The sequence below is a fragment of the Pinus tabuliformis genome, chromosome 7, assembly GCF_031772625.1.
Source record: "Pinus tabuliformis cultivar Carrire ecotype Pingquan chromosome 7, CPIR1, whole genome shotgun sequence".
Lineage (NCBI taxonomy): Eukaryota > Viridiplantae > Streptophyta > Pinopsida > Pinales > Pinaceae > Pinus > Pinus tabuliformis.
In genome coordinates this window covers 247,436,459-247,455,292 of record NC_142293.1, presented here as the reverse complement: position 1 = coordinate 247,455,292, position 18,834 = coordinate 247,436,459, and the positions used below count along the sequence as shown (strand labels likewise).

The following is an 18,834-nucleotide window of genomic DNA, read 5'->3' as shown; positions in this document are numbered from 1 at the left end:
TCTCAAAACCTTGACTTATGATTATTTTATTAATGTTTTAATTTTTAATTTTTTTTTTTTAAATTTTTAATCTTTTTAATTTTTATTATTTTTATTTTTAATTTTTTTAATTTTTTATTGGATCCTCGAACTTAGCCTTTGGAAAAATTACCTAGGACCTAGGACCTATGAGGGGATAAAACATTTTCTAACCCTCAAGACACTTTACATCATGACTTCTACAATTTTACATCTCAAGGGGGAAAAACCCATTTGACATAGACCCTCATAGACCACCCAGTTCTGCGACACAAATATAATCTAGCAGATCAAACAATTTGTAATAACCTAACCAAATAGTTAGAATTATTTCCAAATTACTTTTACATACACTCGAAGCACACTAGGATTCCCTTAAGTTTCTAATGACAAAATTCATTCCGGCTTTGGGGTTAGGCTGAAGGAAAACTCTGTTGATCATGGATCGGTGAGACAAAAAACCTTCCGGAACGTAGATTATCACTAGAAAATTAGGTTTGCCTAGGCAGTTTACATACATGACTCAGATCCGCTAAGATTATTTACAATTTACACATGCAGACTGGGCTTACAACATAACATGATCGGGTCGACGATGACTGTCGAATGGCACGGACATATCGATCAAGCACTATCCCTTTTGCGAAGAAAAGGGGATGTACTGCTATGGGTAGTTGGCACGTAGTGGTCAACACCACCTACTGTCACCTTGGTGGCCTTGTCCCACTCTTTCCACTAAGGAAAGCTCTAAATGTTGCGCAAATTAGATAAGTGTGCCTGTTCTATGCTTAAGATGTGAAAAGTTATGCCAAAATGTTCAACCCTTATCAATGAGTTAAATGAAAGCAAGATTTAATAACCCTTATGTCATATTTTTACAAGTTTCCAACGTTTATTGAAATGGTATATACTCAAATAAATTATAGAGATCAAGCACATTAGATTTTATTCATGGTGAAAGGTTAGATCTATTCAATAAATATAGGAAGCCTTAAACAAGTTCTAAACCAATTTTCAGTTAGTTGAACACTACCTTATTTATGCAATTTCCAGTAGAGTGTTGATTTGGGGTAGCATCGGATGTGCTCTAGCCTTGAAAATTGGTGGAGAGGCTAAAGCACATGAGATATCCAATACCCAGAAATGGTTTGGGCAGATTCTAAGCAGTTTGGGAGATATTAAAATAATTAATATTTTTAATGGAGTCCCTAAGTCTAAACTTAGGAAAAATAAAATATTAATGTGAATTAATATAAAACTACGTTAGAAGGGTCCAAAAGTCATCGATCAAGCCAGAGTTAATCTTAACCATTGATTAGGGACTTAATCTCGGCCGTTGAATTGTCAACGAGAAAATTATAAAAGGAGGCTTGAGGGTCACTTGGAGAACACACCGAGTTGATCAAGATTTCGATTTTTTGGGGCAGGGTTTGTTGAAGAAGTCGAAAGAGTGATCAGAGTTGCAGCTGAGGGGTAGTGAATACAGAAGCAAAGAGGTAGAGATAGTACTAGGAGGATCAGCGCAGAAGCCAAGAGAGGGACGCAGAGCCACCCAAAGGTTCACGCAGAGCCAGCCAGGAGCTGCGCAATGACTCAGAGAGCCAACGTGGGTGATGTAGAGGCTCCAAGGGCTGACACAGTGCCTCCAGAGGCTGACACTGGGCAGACGCTGTGCAGAAAGCGCTGACGCAGTCCCTAGAGGCTGATGCTGGGGTTTTCATGGGGCAGATTGGAGCTGGGAGCTGTCGGAGTGCTTATCCGGGGTTTCAGCCGGAACATCTGTATCCGACTGAGAGGTACTACTGCCAAGATTATTCTGTGTTGGGTGAGCTGGTTTTGGCACCCAGATTGTATTCTAAAACTGATTAATAATTAAAACCCTCAGATAACTGCACTAGTTTTCCCACATTGAGTTTTTCCGGCGACATTGCCTTCAGTTTGCTGGGGATTGCGCAGAGCCTAGAAGCTCTAACCTTCAGTTTGCTGGGGCTTAGGAGGCTGTGGGTGAGTTGCAGAGTGAAGCTGCTGGGGTACTGTAGTCAGAATAGTACCTAACAGGGCAAGACCAAGGAGGAGGGAGTTGCTGCCGAGTATTTCGAGCCAAGAAATCCAGATTAGTGGTGCAACTGCACTAAGGATCAGAGTGGGGGCATCTCGACATTGGTAGAGGGGTTTCTAGGAGGGAAATTGAAGCTCAGGGGGAGTCACACCGAGAATTTCCAGAAGGGAAGTAGAGGAGCAGCGAGATGGCAGTGAACGGGGTAAGAGACCAAGATAGACTGGATGGAGCCTCAAACTTCGTAGTCTGGAAGGCCAGAATCTTGTCCGTTCTATACAGGAATCGTGTCAAGCACCTCGCCTTGAAGACGATAGCGATCCTAGTTGACCCAGTTGAGGACAATAAGTACAAGGAGGCAATGGCGAGGGCCAAGAGCATCATCCTTGACGGGGTCAAGCACCATGTAGTACCACATATTGCTGAAAAGAACACAGCAAATGAGATGTGGGAGGCCCTAAAGAAATTGTACTAGCATACTTCTGTGCAGAGAAGGATGCTACTAGAAAATCAACTGCAGTCATACCAGATGCAGAAGGGAGAACAGATCGACACCTCCCTCGGTCGATTGAAGGAGATCAGGGATCAGCTGACTTCCATAGGGGCCACGCCGGATCAAGAATTGATGGTGAAAACAACCTTGAATGCAGTTTCTGAAGACTGGGAGGTGTTTGTCTAGAGCATACTGGGCAGGGCGACCCTTCTAGATTGGGAGGAAATGTGGGCGACTCTTTGCCAAGAAGAGATCAAAAGGCTGAGCAAGGTGGGAAGCAGCGGCAAGGGGATTAGAATCAAGGAGGAAGAGGAGGATGCTGCCCTAGCATTTGAGGGAAAGTAGGAGAAACATAAGAAGAAGGACCTCTCCAAGGTCAAATGCTTCAACTGTGGGGAATTGGGTCACTATGCGAGCCAGTGTCTGAGGAAGAAGAGCAAAGGAGAGGCTTCTGAGACCAAGGCTGCGCCAGCAAGGGCAGAGAAGGAAGTGGAGACAGATGATGACTGTGCCATGAGTGCTCGCATGCCACTTGAGCGGAAGCGGGGAGACATCGAGCTGTAGTCAGATGAATTATAGGCGATGAGGGGCAGGATCCTTGAGGTACCCAGCCTCTTGGATTATACCTTGCTACAGGAGCCCCGAAGAGGAGTAGTAGTATTGGCGTATGTCAGTAGAGACGGATGCGGATGGAGCGACAGAGCTACAATGCAGGATTCCCAGGACAACGTGAGGCAACAGTGCGAGATACATAGAGTTGTTGGAGCAGAGCAGAGGTCAGAGAGGGAGCACTTGTCAGCGACAGAGGGAGTTTCAAGATCGAGGGTGTCTCTAGCCTGACAGAGATGTCAGAGTTGAGAGATCAGTTACTTACTTCTCAGTAACTGAGTTGCAGTGCAGCAATTAACAGTGGCAATGCTATGGGCAGCACAATGCAGCATGATGAGAGGAATTGCAGTGCAGATGCAGCAGTGGCAGTGGCGGAGCCATGGGTAGTAGCACGGATGCAGAGGGAGTTGAAGTACAGATGCAACAATGGTAGTGCTAGGGCCATGGGTAGCAGTACATGATGCAACAACTTCAGAGGATGTTGGGAAATAGGCCTAACATCAGCATAAGGACCGATGCCGATGATCAGGGTGATGTTCAGTTAGGAGTATTACTAGAGCACAGTGCTTGCTAAGAGGGAGTGTTGATTTGGGGTAGCATTGGATGTGCTCTAGCCTCGAAAATTGGTGGAGAGGCTAAAGCACATGAGATCTCCAATACCCAGAAATGGTTTGGGCAGATTCTAAACAATTTGGGAGATATTAAAATAATTAATATTTTTAAAAATATTAATGTGAATTAATATAAAACTGTGTTAGAAGGGTCCAAAAGTCATGGATCAAGCCAGAGTTAATCTTAGCCATTGATTAGGGACTTAATCTCGGTCGTTTAATTGTCAACGAGTATAAAAGGAGGCTTGAGGGTCACTTGGAGAACACACCGAGTTGATTAAGATTTCGATTTTCTGGGGCAGGGTTTGCTGAGGAAGTGGAAAGAGTGATTAGAGTTGCAGCTGAGGGGCAGTGAATACAGAAGAAGAGAAGCAGAGATAGTACCAGGAGGATTAGCGCAGAGGCCGGGAGAGAGGGATGTAGAGCCAGCCAGAGGTTCACGCAGAGCCATCCAGGGCTCATGCAGAGGTAGCCAGGAGCTGCCCAGTGCCTAAGAGAGCCAGTGTGGGTGACGCAGAGGCTCTAAGGGCTGACACAGTGCCTCCAGAGGCTGACGCAGGGCGAGCTAGGGTGATGCTGGGTAGACACTGGGCCAGAAAGGGCTGACGCAGTCCCTAGAGTCTGACGTTGGGGTTTTCAAGGGGTAGATTAGAGCTGGGAGCTGTCAGAGTGTTTATCCGAGGTTTCAGCCGGAACATCTGTCTCCGACTGAGAGATACTATTGCCGAGATTATTCTCTGTTGGGTGAGCCGGTTTTGGCACCCAGATTGTATTCTGAAACTGCTTAATAAGTAAAACCCTCAGATAGCTGCACCAGTTTTCCCGCGTTGGGTTTTTCCTGGGACATTGGTCCAAAAACAATGGTGTCACTTGTATGCTTGTTTTGTTTCCTTCAGTTGATGATCTGTAATGTGTTCAGCATGTACTTGTATTTATTTTCAGTATTTACATGGTAAATAACTTGTTAATTAATCAGGACAAGTAGGCAGAAATAAATCAGAAAAGTACGTGAAGGGTTTTTAACAGTTAGACTTAGAAATTCCAACATAGAGATAGCCTTAAACAAAAGATTAGCACAAGTTACATCCAAATATAACTAGATCTAACAAATTCAAACCTAAGACCTTGATCTAGCAATCTAATCTAAGATAATAATGGTAAAATCGTTAGATTTCCAAAATAAACAAAATGATTTCTTTTTGGGGTTTTTATTGAAGAAATCATGCAGGTAGATGTTAAGTTTCCTAAGCTTAGCGCCTGGTTTATTGTTTCCCAATAACCAGGGTCAGCTTAAGTATTTATGTGCACGTCAAGACCAAATGAGGTTGGTCACACAAAGTTTTAATTTATAATTTGGTCATTACATTGATATCAAGTCAGTCTCACTTCTTCCAAAACACACACACACGCATATACACATGCACACACACCATTCTTTACCCTGTTTCTCCTTAAATACCATCACATCTTTGTCGTTTAGGGCAAGGTATCTGTATCTGAGTTATATGCGCTGGCGGCTACAGGTCCCATCTGCAGACTTGGTTGAAGAGGCTGTTATAGTTCTGATACATTGATCTCTGTCAAAGACTATCCTAATTCCTAGTGTGCAATTTCATTCTCAGCAGCCTTTAATATTTTGTTAAACCCATGCATGGAAACCAGAAACACACTGCCATGGAGATGTTTGATCAGCTGATTTCACCTTTGAAAAACTCCTGGTTACATTTCCCTCAGAAGAATTATCAAGTTCAACCTGCAAAGACTGTCTTCTAAACTTATTCCTTCCGGACACCATGTGCGATTCAAAGCAAGCAACAGCTATTTGGTACCAGACCAAATTGGTGGTAACAGGGGGGACAACATAGCTCATTAGAAAATGGAATCTAAGCTAGTAATTCTTTTGTCTATTGCCACTGTAAGTTGCTTCATCAATTACTAGCTGGTATGCTTATACAAAACTGTTTCTGCAGATGCTGGGGATGTTAGGGATATAGTTTGGTTGGGTAAAAAAGCTTCTATTGTTTGCAAGTGAACTAAAATCTGATTTTTTTCTGGCACTGTGCTTTGACTGAGTAAATGTTATGTTCCTGGATACTGTCCGGATGTTGTGGCACAGGCATATTTTAATGTATCTATATAATTGTATGATAATGATGTTTAGCATTTCTAAACTGGTGTTGGCATAATGTTCGCCTAAACTGATAACTGTTAAATGATTTTGTGACTTTCACAATCGATGACTTTTTATATTTTTTTGTGTGCCCATGCTTTCATATTTTTCTGCCCTTACCTAGTATGCAAGATGACTTAGCAAGTTAGATTACTTCTTTCATCTTCCCTACTTTTATTTCTTTTCTTCCTGGTGAAGTAAGATATTAACCCAAAAAATGCACCAAAATTTTCTGGTTCATCAGCTGGCTGTGTAAAGGATTAGTTAATCTTATTTAGGAACTGTGATTACTGATTTACTTTGACGTGGTGCTTTGAATACAGAAAAGGAGGCAGAATGATAACCAAAAAAGGCATTCTGGGATCCAAATCGAGGATTTGATCACCATGATAAAGGATGCAGAAAAAGGTATGCTTATTACTTAGCCATCTCCATTGTTGATTTCAGTGATTTTTTACAAAGGACTATATAGTTCAATAAGATGGTAGGGTGATTTATTTTTATTAGATGTTAGATCCTGAAATTAGCATGAAACAGTATAATTTATTGATATATGATTTTATTTCTCTGGAGATATTCTACTCCTCAACCAAGCACGTGCCCGTGCTTTGAAAGAGCTTGATCAGGTTCGTGCTGAGAAAGAATATTTACAAGGGGAAATCGATCTCTTACGGACACGCTTAGCAGAAGCAGATGCAAGACTAAGGTATGCTGCACATGAAAAGATAAAAAATGAGCTTCTTGCAGATGAAGTTGAGATTTTGAAAAAAGGGATTGCTGAAAGGGAAAGCATTTGGAAAGATGGTAAAGATTTAAAGGTAAACAACACAACTATCAAGGAACATGTTAGTCAGCCCCCTATTATTGCTAGTGAGCTAAAGGCCTTAGAGGCTGAAAATGAGTCACTTAAGGAAGAGGTAAACGTTTTAAAATCAAAACTAATTGAAATCAGCAAGAATTGTCAATATATTGCAGAGATGGAGAAAGAGAGGTTAGCTCTGGAGGAAAGTACTAAACAATTACAGTCCAAGCTTGTGATTGCTGAGGCAAATGCAAGTGATCTTGCAAAAGTGAAGTCTGAGTGCCAGGTCTTACAGAGAAAGGTTGAACACTTACAAGCAGAGCTAGAGAAATCGACTGAGAGAATGATTTTGCCGGATGATATTACAAGCAAAAACCAAGCTCTTCAGGAGAAGGTTGACAGACTGGAAGAAGCTCTGGCTCAAGCTCAAGTGGATAACAGTTTATTAGAACAGACGCAGGAAGAAAATTTACTTTTAAATGAGCAGATTAAACTTCTAGAGCAGCGGCTTCTTGAATCAGACAATGATATAAAAGCACAGCTTCAAATATATCAAGAAGAAGTACAGGCATTTCAAAGGAGTCTTGAACAGCTGAAGCATGAAAACAACAAAAAGTTTTTAGATGGACCCGTTCAAGACTTGCCTTGGGATTTTTGGAGCAATCTACTTCTTTCTCTAGATGGCTGGATGCTCGAGAAGAAGATGGCTTTTGATGATGCAAAAATATTAAGGGATATGGCTTGGCACAGGGAATCACGCATTCGAGACGCTTATGTACAGTGCAAGGACAAGAATGAGAAGGATATAATTGCCAACCTTCTGAAACTCATAAAAGCAAGTACAAGGTTAGGTAACTTGGATTATTCCAAAATTCTTGTTTGGAAGTTGTGATCATTCTTATAATGTTCTTTATGAAGTTCAGATTAGAAATACATGTTTGAGGTTTTTGTCCTAAAATTCTTTTGGTCCTCTTTTGATAATTACAGGCCAGGATTGCACATGGTGCATATTGCAGCAGAAATGGCACCTGTTGCCAAGGTAAATGAGTAAATAAGCTTCATAAAAACTGAAGAACATATATTTCTGTAAAAGCTATCTACATGTGATGGTTTTTTGGTAGAAGTTTGTATTATACAAGGCTGTGACCCTAGCATGGACAAAATTCATTAAACTGCTAGCTTCATTGATAACATTTTTTTTTGGGCTATAATTTTCAACAAAAAAACTGATTTGCTACCAGTTCTTAACATATATTGCTATATATGAACTAATTTTTATCGTACTTTATCTTAAGCAATTTTTCTGTAAATATACTGTAAACATGATAAATCCAACAAATCTAGAGACTGGTACATTAGACATCTAACTATTAGGTATGTTGAGATTGTAGCTTGGAATGTGATTTTGCATGGATTGGGTTCCATGACATGCAGCGAGTCACCTTAATTATCTCCTACAGCAGTTAATTAATGAATTTCCTAAGTCAGGACTTTAGACGACAATTTAATTTAATTGCTGGGTACCTTTTTGTAAAAGGGAAAAGAAGTCAATGATAGATTAAGTCGTGACTGTTGATCTCAGTAAAGTGAGATTTAATCCCAACCGTTGGGATTAGTGTTTGATCTTTTTAATAGGGGGTTTGAGCCAAAGGAGAAATACAATTGATTTGGCACGAGTTGGGATTCAGTGGAGTGCAGTATTTGGCAGCGAGAGCGAGAAGAGGCTAGATCGAGCCAGCTAGAGCGAAATCAGGGCAAGCAATATCAACAGAGAGGGCGGGTTACCTTGGCACATGTGGTCTGAGTTATCTTGAACTGTGAGGCCAAGCTTTCCTTGTGCACAAAAGTTTTTTTATTGGGCCGCACGTGTGGGCTGTACAAGGGATGCGTGAGAGAGAGGGCTGAGATATTTTGCTGTGTATTTGTCGGAACAAATTCTTGCATGTTTGCTGTAAAAAAATATTTATCCTGACGCTGAATAAGAAGCCCAACGACTACTGGTTTTTCCCACACTGGGGTTTCCAGGGTATATCTGTGTTATTCTCTGTTGCATGTGATTGGTTTCAAGTATTTTTTGCTTCTACTATTTATTTGGTTAAAACCAATAATATTTATTGTTACAAATCAGATTAGAAAGCATTGTTTATTTCAAATTTGTGATTATTTGTTGAGACAATAAATTTGTAACTGGGTTTAAAGAAATTAACATGGTGTTAGAGCTGTAGTCTCTGAATACGAAGCCAATAAGATTTGACATAGGTATCAAGACAAAGGATTAGAGTTCATCATTTCAATCTCTTCTAGGGTTATTCTACAATGGCTACCAATGTTTGATATGATGATGGGCTTGAGGGACCTTCGAACTATTTGCAATGGAAGGTTTGAATAGCTGTTCTCAAGGAGAACAAGCTATGGAATTTCGTTAATACAACAATGGTGTCGCCAAGCTCAAATCCAATTGTTCTTGATCTACATGAGGTCAAGGAGGCCAAGGTGTAGGGGATTATTCTTGATGGGGTCAAAGATCATCACATACCCCATCGGTTCGAGAAGGATGCTGCGAAGAAGATGTGGGATATGCTCACAAAGCTGTACTAGAGTGACTATCAGAGTCGCAAGATGGTGTTGAAGGACAAGTTGCATACCATAAATATGTCCAAGGGGAAAAGTGTGACATCTTACTTGACCAAAATAATGCAATTGAGAGATCAGATGGCAGTTGTTGGAGACATGATTCCAGAGACTGAGTTGGTGCGTATTGCCTTGAATGGCATTACAAAACAGTGGGGAAGTGTTCGTAAAATGTTTTGTTGGCCAAGAACACCTGCCCTCTTGGGAGAGGATGTGGGATGATTTCATCCAGGAAGAGATCCGAGAGGGAGCCCAACATTCGGATCAATAAAAGAAATTCGAAGAAGAGGAGAACCTTGCCGTAGTAAGCAAGGGTAAATTTAAGGCCAAGAAAGGGTCGAGTAGTGGATCTACTTCCAAGGGTGAGAAGAAGAGGGATCCAAGCAAGGTTAAATGCTTTGCATGCCATCAGCTAGGTCACTATGCTAGCCAATGCCCTAATAAGAAGGGCAAACAAAAGAAACAGGTTGCTGCTATCGCAGAGGTGGACGAATTTGCAGCATGATTTGAGAATGAGTTTTTTCTCATTGCATGTCTCTCGAGCTCAATTGCCACCAACATGTGGTACATTGACAGTGGGGCTTCTTGCCACATGATGGGAGTCAAAGAGTATTTCACCAGTCTGAAGGAGTTGGATTTCTACATAGAGCTTGGAGACAATGCCAAGTACCATCCAACTGGTATTGGCACAGTCAAGTTTTAGAGGGAGTCCAACAAACCCTTGTTGATGGAGGATATGTTGTATGTTTTGGGTATGACAAAGAACGTAATCTCGGTTGCTACATTGGAGGACAAGGGTTACATTGGGACATTTGAAGAGGGGAAAATGTATATTTGGCCCAAGAACTCCAAGACAACGAAAGTAATAGGGGTCAAGAAGGGCAACTTGTTTTGATTGTAGTTTGAGCTAACACATGCATTGGTAAGCTGTAGCAAAGGGTTGGGAGAGTTATAGCATAGGAGGATGGTGCATCTTCATCATGGAGCACTTAATGTGCTCGTGGAGATAGTGACGGGGCTGTCAAAATTGAAGGTTGAGCAACATGAGGTGTGCAAGGGTTGCGCAATGGGTAAATATGCCAAGATTTGTATTCCGAGCAGTGATACTAGGTCCAAAGGGATTTTGGATCTAGTACACTCAAATGTGTGTGGACCAATGTTGCACGAAGCGGGGACGCGGAAGCGTCATTTTCCAAAAATCTAGGAAGCGAAGCGTCTGCTATATATATATATATTTATATTTATTTGCATTTATACTCAAAACGAACATCCCAAATACCAAATTAGTTGTAGAAGACATGAAAACATGCATATTTTTGCATAAATCAAGATAGATATAACATCCATTGTACATTAATGATTAATTATTCGAGCATCAACCATTTAGATGCATCAACCATCTAGAATCTAGAATCTTCTCCTCTTTTCTAGCCTTTGCCTCTACCTCGATTGTCTAGGGATATTAGTCAACATTGCCCAATTTTGATCAAACTACCTAATTCAAGACTTAAAATATGGTAGAAAAAGCTTAACATGCTTGATCGATGATTTTGACTTGATTGAAAGGTAATTTTTTGCTAAGGGTGTGCCGCGTGACAAAGGAGTTCAACAATTAACACCACCAACACTAGGGTACATATAGGGCTTGGTGCTCTTGATTAAATGCTAATCGCATACCTTCATACTTGATATAATCTAATGAAATGCCACAATCCCATTGATCCTGAATTCCTGAAAACTGTTAAGTCTGCTGAATTTTGAATAGGATATGAAATTCTATTTTCTCCATATGAAGTCCAATGAGGCTGGAACCACTCTCAAACATCCTGAGTCATTTCATGGTAATGTTAAAAATTTAAGTAAAAGGATGAAAATGAAAAATAAAGGAGAATGTCACTTTTACTTTAAGAATTTAACATTACCATGAGGGAGCATCTGCTATATTTATATTTTTTTTGCCTTCATTCCTCACCCTAACCCAAGGTGGACCCACCCCCAACAAGCAAACTCACCTAAAAAAAAAAAAAAAAACGATTTTCTAAACAGTGCGGCGCTTTTCCGGAATCGTACGGAAGCGTACGCTTCACCCTCCGAAGCGCCACGCTTTGTACTGCCGAAGAGTCGTACGAAGCATGCTTCGGAGGAAAGCTTCCGAAATTTCCAGGAAGCGTCCAAAACAGGCGGAAGCGCGCTTCTGCGGACGCTTCCTGGACACATCCACATGGGACGCGCTTCAGGCCTTGGAACCGGGGGGGGGACGCTTCCTGCAACATTGGTGTGGACCCATGTCAATAGTATCCTTGGGTGGATACTAGTATTATGTGACCTTCATTGACGACTTCTCTAGGAAGACCTGGATCTATTTTATGAAAAATAAGGATGAGGTCTTTAGCTGATTCAAGTAGTTCAAGGCTCTAGTTGAGAATCTGACAGGGAGAATGGTCAAGATGTTGAGGTCAGATAATGGAGGCGAGTACACCTCTAATGCCTTAAAGGAATTTTGTGCATAGGAAGGCATCAAGGAGTTGACAATTCTATAAACCCTCAACAGAATGGAGTTGCAAAGTGGAAGGATACGACTATTGTTGGAGCGGCCAAGGCCATGCTCCATAACCAGGATCTGCAATGGTTTCTATGGGCAAAGGCTTGCAACATTGTCGTATATCTGCAGAATAGAAGCCCACACAAAGTGTTGGGCAAATTGACACTAGAGGAGGTGTTTGCAGGGAAGAAACTAGATTTGGTACACATTCACATTGTTGGGTGCTTTGTGTATTGCCATGTTCCAGAGGAGAAAAGGACCTTTTGTCGCTTAGATTGTACAGGCACTTCGACAACGACTCAGGTCAGGGGCTGTCACTCTAATCCCCGACCTCTTCGTTTTGGCCGTCTCCCAACAACAAGCTATGGGGGGTAGTCCCTATGGAAATGTGAAGATGAAGGACAAGTTGGAAACCAACGAGTCTGGGATACACGATTGAGTGGCCTAACTATTTGGTTAATTTAAGCAAGGTTTAAGGATTAGATTAAATTCAAATGTGAGATTAGTGACTTATGGAGTCAACTTCTTGCTTATTATCAATTAGAGACCAAGTAACCGGATGGACAATTGCTGCATGGATGCTTTACTAACCTATATGCTATGCAAATCATAAGACCTAGGTGTGATGCAAGAATCTTCATTACTTTTAGTTATATGCCTATTCTAAGTAAGACATTCCTCTTAACTGTTTTGGAACCAGTCTTTAAAGTAGGTTGTGGGATGGAAGCCAACGGGAAGCAAGCGGAGGCTTGATTAACGATACCTTCCCCTGCGTCCAACCACCCAATGCCTTAGGCGTTGCAGGATTGTGGCTCTAACGACTGCAAGGTCACCATGTTAACCACTAGAAAGGTGTTGAATCCCTCAAGCTAAATTGAGAAAGGGCGGCCCTAGAAGTCTATCAACCAAGCTTATGCTTGGAGGTAAATTTTTAGTGCAACTAGACTTAGAATGCTTATGCAAGGTGGATGAGTGATTCTTGGGTTTAATGTTTAAGCACTTAAGTTATGATTAATCTTCAATGACAAGAGTACTTATCAATAAATGGAAAGACAATCTTATTACAAAAAATGTGCCAATTATCAAGTGCCAATATTAAATGATCCAAAGATAAACTTATCTTCACAAGGTGCTTAACCAATGATAGCAAGTTTAGAATACTTATCCAACGATGACAATTACTTGCAATAATTAAAAATCTTTAAACAAAGTAAATGCCAATAATGATCTTATGTCAATATTAAGATATGCTTACTTAGAATCAATAATTCTCAAGATGCCAATGCTACAATGTGTTTAGCAATTATCTAATGATTCCCTTAGCATTATTCCTTAAACAATTAGATGCTCAACATAATAATGCCAATTAGATGCCAAGATACTTAAGAAGGAGAGAGATACTTCAATGCCCAAAGTAACTTAAACCATTCAACAAGATTAGAGCTATGATGTGTGAGTGCTTACTTAGTGAAAAATTAATGATTCTTAGAGGTTATGAATGAGCTTACAAGAAACAAACGAATGTTAGCCTTTAAATAACCAATGTTAAGGCAAACTTCTTCACAGTAGCACTTGGAAACATTAGTGAGATGAACACTTCTTAACCATTAGGACAGCAACAAGTAAATCACTCTAGATCCAAGAAATGACAAGCATGTAAGAACCAAATATGATCAATGAGACATTAAATGACTTGCCAAGTGAATATATGAGATGATATTATTCAACATTATATCAAATCTAAAAGCACTTAAGACAACAGTAAGAAAAGTGTGGGAATAGTGAGTTATTGGTGCAATAACTTGTGCCAAAAAATTCCAAACAGTTTCTAGATGCGAAAACAAGTTTGCTAATATGAAATTGTGAGTTAGCAAGCCCTTTTATGATGTAGCTTCAGACTACATCAGATTTGATCACACTTTTATGCAGAGATATTAGTCATGAAATCAATTAGAATTATGCAAAAGCAACAATACCCAATTTACCAAATGACTAGTAAATTTTTACCATGAATTTATTAATGTATTTAGGGAATTTAGATGTGATTTTTAGGGCTCTTAAATATGAATTTTATCACTGTTATGAATGTATTCAAAGAGTTGTATCAAATAGTGAAAAAAAATGAGGGTTTAGAGATCAAACCCTAGGCTAGAGGCCTTGAAGATTGCTTGCTCAAGTTGCCAAAATTTTTCCAATGGGTTTGACACTTGAAAACACAAAACTTGAGCCAATTTCTCCTGCAAAACCCACCAATATTCAATCAAAAAATCCAAGTGATCAACCAAGGATGGGGGAGAGGCTAACTAGGGCCAAGAAAGGCTAACGCTAGTCCTAATAGGACTAGCGTTGGGGAAAGAAAGGCCTTAGAGGCATGACGACTATGGAATAAGCCAAATAGGTGTCACGACAAGCTTAAGAAGGCTGCTATCTGGGAAAAAGAGGGGTGGAAAGGCCTTGAAGGGGTTGCAGCCTAGGGTTTTGAGGACCTTAGGGTTGCGACACCCTAAAGGGAGTGTCTAAGAGGCCACCGCAAGCCTAAAGAGGCTGCGGCCCTAAGAGGAGAGGGCATCGAGGGCAGAGGAGGGGCTGAGAGGAATCACGGAGGAGGAAAGGAGAGTGGAGGGAGGATAAGGGAGAGAACGAAGGACTGAGGGAGCTGAGAGGAGGAGGAGGCTAGCTTAGGAGGGAGAAGGGGCTGAAAGGGCAAGGGAAGGCCCTCTAGGGCCTGTGACAAGGCCTGGAGAGAAGGTTGAAAGCCTTAGGGCTTACAGCTAGCCTTAGGAAGGCCGAAAAGGGTGACGCAGAGCCTTAAGAGGCTGATGCTGAGGGCTTGGAGGAGAATGCCGGGCCTGGGAGCCCTAAAAACGTGAATCCCCTGCTCCAAAAAATTATTTTGCTTCAGCTCTTCAATTTCCTGCAAATTCATTGATTGCTGGCCCTACAAAAATTTTTAGAAGCTAGATCTTACCTTCAAGGGCCTAGATCTAGTGCTAATCCAACTCTTTTCCCTTGATCTCACCTGCAGAAATGAATTTACAATAACCCAAAACCCTAATATATACAAAAAATTCAAAAAACCTCAAAACCCTAGAAAACCCCAGCTGCAAAACAAGGGTTAGAAAAATAAAATAATTTACAAGTATATTATACAAATTATATTTACAAAATATACAAGTGTACAATGCTTAGAGAAATTTTGAGAAATAAATTTTTGTAAATTTTGACAATGGCTAGATGTATTTTGAAAGATAAATGCCAAACCACAACCTTAGCGAAGTTAGAAAACCATAAAAAATATTTAGGATCCAAACATAGTCAGCCTGTGCCCACAATTTGTGAACTTGGAGCCCAAGGACTGGGGAACTTGCAAACATTGTATAATTTCTCAAGAATAAACCGTTAGAACAACAATGAATCGGATCACCTAAGATAAGCCCAAAACTTATCAATAAAATGTTCCTATCATTTATAATGAAATAACGATTTAATAAAAATTTTAAGCACAATATAGGAATGCCCGTACCCAACACATACCACAAATCAGTAGATCAGAGACACCATGAACTGCACCCAAAATTCTTTTATTATGATTATTCAAAACGTTCCTAGCGGGACAATAACTTTACATCAACTTTACAGAGTTACATTAGCCAAACATCAGATGGCTTGAGACACAAATGACCTCTAATTTATAGATAAACCCTGCAAGTGAAAAATAATGGCTAGTTGGCTTGATCCCCATCAAAATAATCTCGGCCTTTGATAAATCTTTGATGATCTTTTAATCTCTGCTGTTGAAAATATATATTTTTGAGGAATTTTCGAATTTCTCATTAAACCCATTTTTTATTAGCTCAAAAATAATTATTTTGAGCTAATTTCCTCAAAAAATTGACTTTGACTTGACCACCAAGGCCCAAGGGTCCAATTTTTCTTGAAATTTCCAATATTCCCTTGGTGGGGGACCTCCAAAAATTAATTTCTTTAAGACCCACAAATTTTTCCACTTGGAGAATTTAATTTCTCTAGCAATTTAATTTTTGACTCTAATTAATTAATTTTTTGGCTTAGGATTAATTTTATTTTTGCCAGAAAAATTAATTAATTGACACTTGAGGGGATTAATTATTTTTCCACCCTCAAATATTTTAGCCATGGTGTCTAAGTATGAGGGACTATGCACTAAAATATTTTTTACATAAGATTTTATATAATTCAACCCTGAAAGGGGGAATACCTGTTCATTATAGACCTTCAATTAATTACTCAATTTTGTGACACAATTTGATATAGTAGACCAAGTGATTTGTAATAAAATAATTTAGCTAATTAGCTTAAATTATTTCCAAATCACTTTTACAGAAGACTCGACTAAAACACTAGGACTCACCTAAGATTTTGACAATAAGTTCTACCTTAGCTTTGGGGTGATGTTGGAGGGAAAAACTCTACCGATCATCTGTGTTTTGAAACACAAATGAACCAGTGAGACGAAAAATCTTCTAGGATGAAATTCATTGCCAAAATAATAGGCTTACCTAGGTTATTACATACATACTCGGTCTTACTAGCATCATTTACATTACAAATTTTGCAGAATAGGTTTATAATGGCTCAAAAATTGATGGCTGATGATCTTGATCCTTTGAAAAATTTGGCACATCTGCTTCCTTGGAACTTTGATAAAATGTGTGCAACAAAACCAACTTGGAATGTACTACATAGAAAGGTATCCTCGTGGTGTACAACAAGACTTCAAAAGCCTATCGCGTTTACATTCCTTCTCTCAGGAAGATAGTGGTGTGCAAGGATGTGAAGTTTGAAGAAGAGAAGGCTTTTCAGAAGTTTGGCAACATGAGTTCTTATATAGTTGAGGTTCAGGAGGAGTAAGCACCAAAGGTCGAGTTAGTGCAGATTCCATAGAATTCAATCACATAGGTTGGTGAGCAGAGCGAGTAGGCCAAGCAGTGAGAGTAGAATGAGGAACAGGGGATTCTTCACACCCTGTTGAAGAATGTAACTAGTGTCGGTCTTCATAATTGTAATTGAGTCATGATATAATGAATTTGTTAAAAGTAAAAGGAATTTTTATTGTAAAAGAAAAATTGACTTATTAAAGCATGGGTTTCATGCTTGGGTCATTGGTGAATAGGTCAAAGCACCCATTGAGTGCTCTAAGATTTTTATTGAGTCAAAGTCAAAAGTCATTATGTAAGAGCCCCTGCTTAGGCTCATTGTGTCAAAGAAAGAAGGAGATTCTATGTCAAAATTATGTCTTGTCCTCCTACATCAGGTCGGCTTTACGCCCTATCAAGTTGACCTCTCCTACCATTAATGCCGACCTCAATATAACAGACATAAACAACTATTTATACCAAAGTGAACTCGACGTAGTTGGACAAGTGACAAGCTAGATAACCGGATTCGTCCTATAGGCCCCACGAATCTCGAATCCATCATGTCCGACACGATTCTCTCGAGATTCGTGTCCAAAAACCATAACACGACATGTCCTATTTTGACACATCGAATCCGACTGCGTGTCATGATTTTGGCAGCGTGTCCTGTTTTCCAGGACTCGTTAGGCGTCAAAAGTGACCTGCACGGGTATGAAAAGGCCGCATTTGGTCATTACAGCCACGCATATTTTCATTTGGCAAGCGTTTTGGTAGCTTAATGATCAAGTCTAGGCCCTAGTATTGATATGCTATTCATGGTAATGTTAAATTCTTAAAGTAAAAGTGACATTCTCCTTAATATTCATTTTCATCCTTTTACTTAAATTTTTAACATTACCATGAAATGACTCAGGATGTTTGAGAGTGGTTCCGGCCTCATTGGATTTCATATGGAGAAAGTAGAATTTTAGATTTCATTCAAAATCCAGCAGACTTATCAGTTTTTCAGGATTTTAGGATTGGGGGATTGCAATGTTTTCATTGAATTTTGTTATGTATTAGGGTATGGAACTCGTATTTAATCAAGAGCACCAATCCCTCTATGTACCTTGATGTTAGTGATATTGGTTGTCGAACTCCTGTATCATGACCCTCCTAAAAATGTACGCATCACTCAAACAAAATCTTGACTTGACATGTTATGCTTGTTCTATCTTATGTTAATGCTTAAAGGGTGATATTAATGACAAAGATCCCTATACAGATATAGAGGTAATGACAAAGATACCTCTGGATATTAATGCTTAGAGGGTGATATTAATGACAAAGATCCTGATTTTCCAACAAGACTAAAAAATTAGACATTTCTCGTGGTGGCAAGAGGGCCAAGCATAAGAAATAGATAATAGATTGACATGTATTTGAATTTTGTATGTACTATGCATGCTAATAGCTATAGATGAAGATCTATATTTGAAATCAATAAATTTGTATCATTAATTAAAATTTGTGTAAGAAATATCTAATTTTTAATATATATATATATTTTAATAAAATAATATATAACGAATCCTGTGTGTCCTGTTCCGGGGGGTCAACGTGTCCGAATCCGACACCATGAATCCCGAATCCTACGAATCCTGAATCCCCGTGTCAGGTGACTTAGGTGACAAGCGACTTTGATTTGCAATATTTCAGTGAAAAGGAGGGATGCAAAGTAGCCTAAAAAGGAGCTGAAATGGATGCCGAAATTGTCTTTCATTATGTCACATGTAAGAGGAACATCATACCATAGAGATCTGATGCATTTCTGGGTTGGGAGTACAGAGAAGAGACAAGAGATCAAAAATTGCAGAAGTACAAAAGGACGAAGTATATTGGTTCAGTTGAAGTATTGAATTTTGAAAGAAAATTCTCAAAGGCCTCGATGGAAGGAGGAAAGATTGTGTTATGGTCAAAAAGGTCTTGGTCGGTCTCATTTTGATTTGGTTCTACTAGTAAAGA

General features: G+C 39.7%; 1 protein-coding gene across 2 annotated transcripts in view; it reads left to right on the top strand.

Moving 5' to 3' along the window:
• The window catches only part of SS4 (starch synthase 4), a 436,038-nt gene that overhangs the window by 71,707 nt on the left and 345,497 nt on the right, over window positions 1-18,834 (top strand). For both annotated transcript variants that reach the window (XR_016266556.1, XM_089458023.1), the window contains exons 3-5: window positions 6,281-6,365; window positions 6,531-7,605; window positions 7,747-7,798. Coding sequence is in view for 1 of the 2 variants with exons in the window: in XM_089458023.1 (XP_089314149.1) it covers window positions 6,281-6,365; window positions 6,531-7,605; window positions 7,747-7,798 (1,212 nt within the window). In the remaining variant the exon portion in view is untranslated. The remainder of the gene's footprint in view (window positions 1-6,280; window positions 6,366-6,530; window positions 7,606-7,746; window positions 7,799-18,834) is intronic.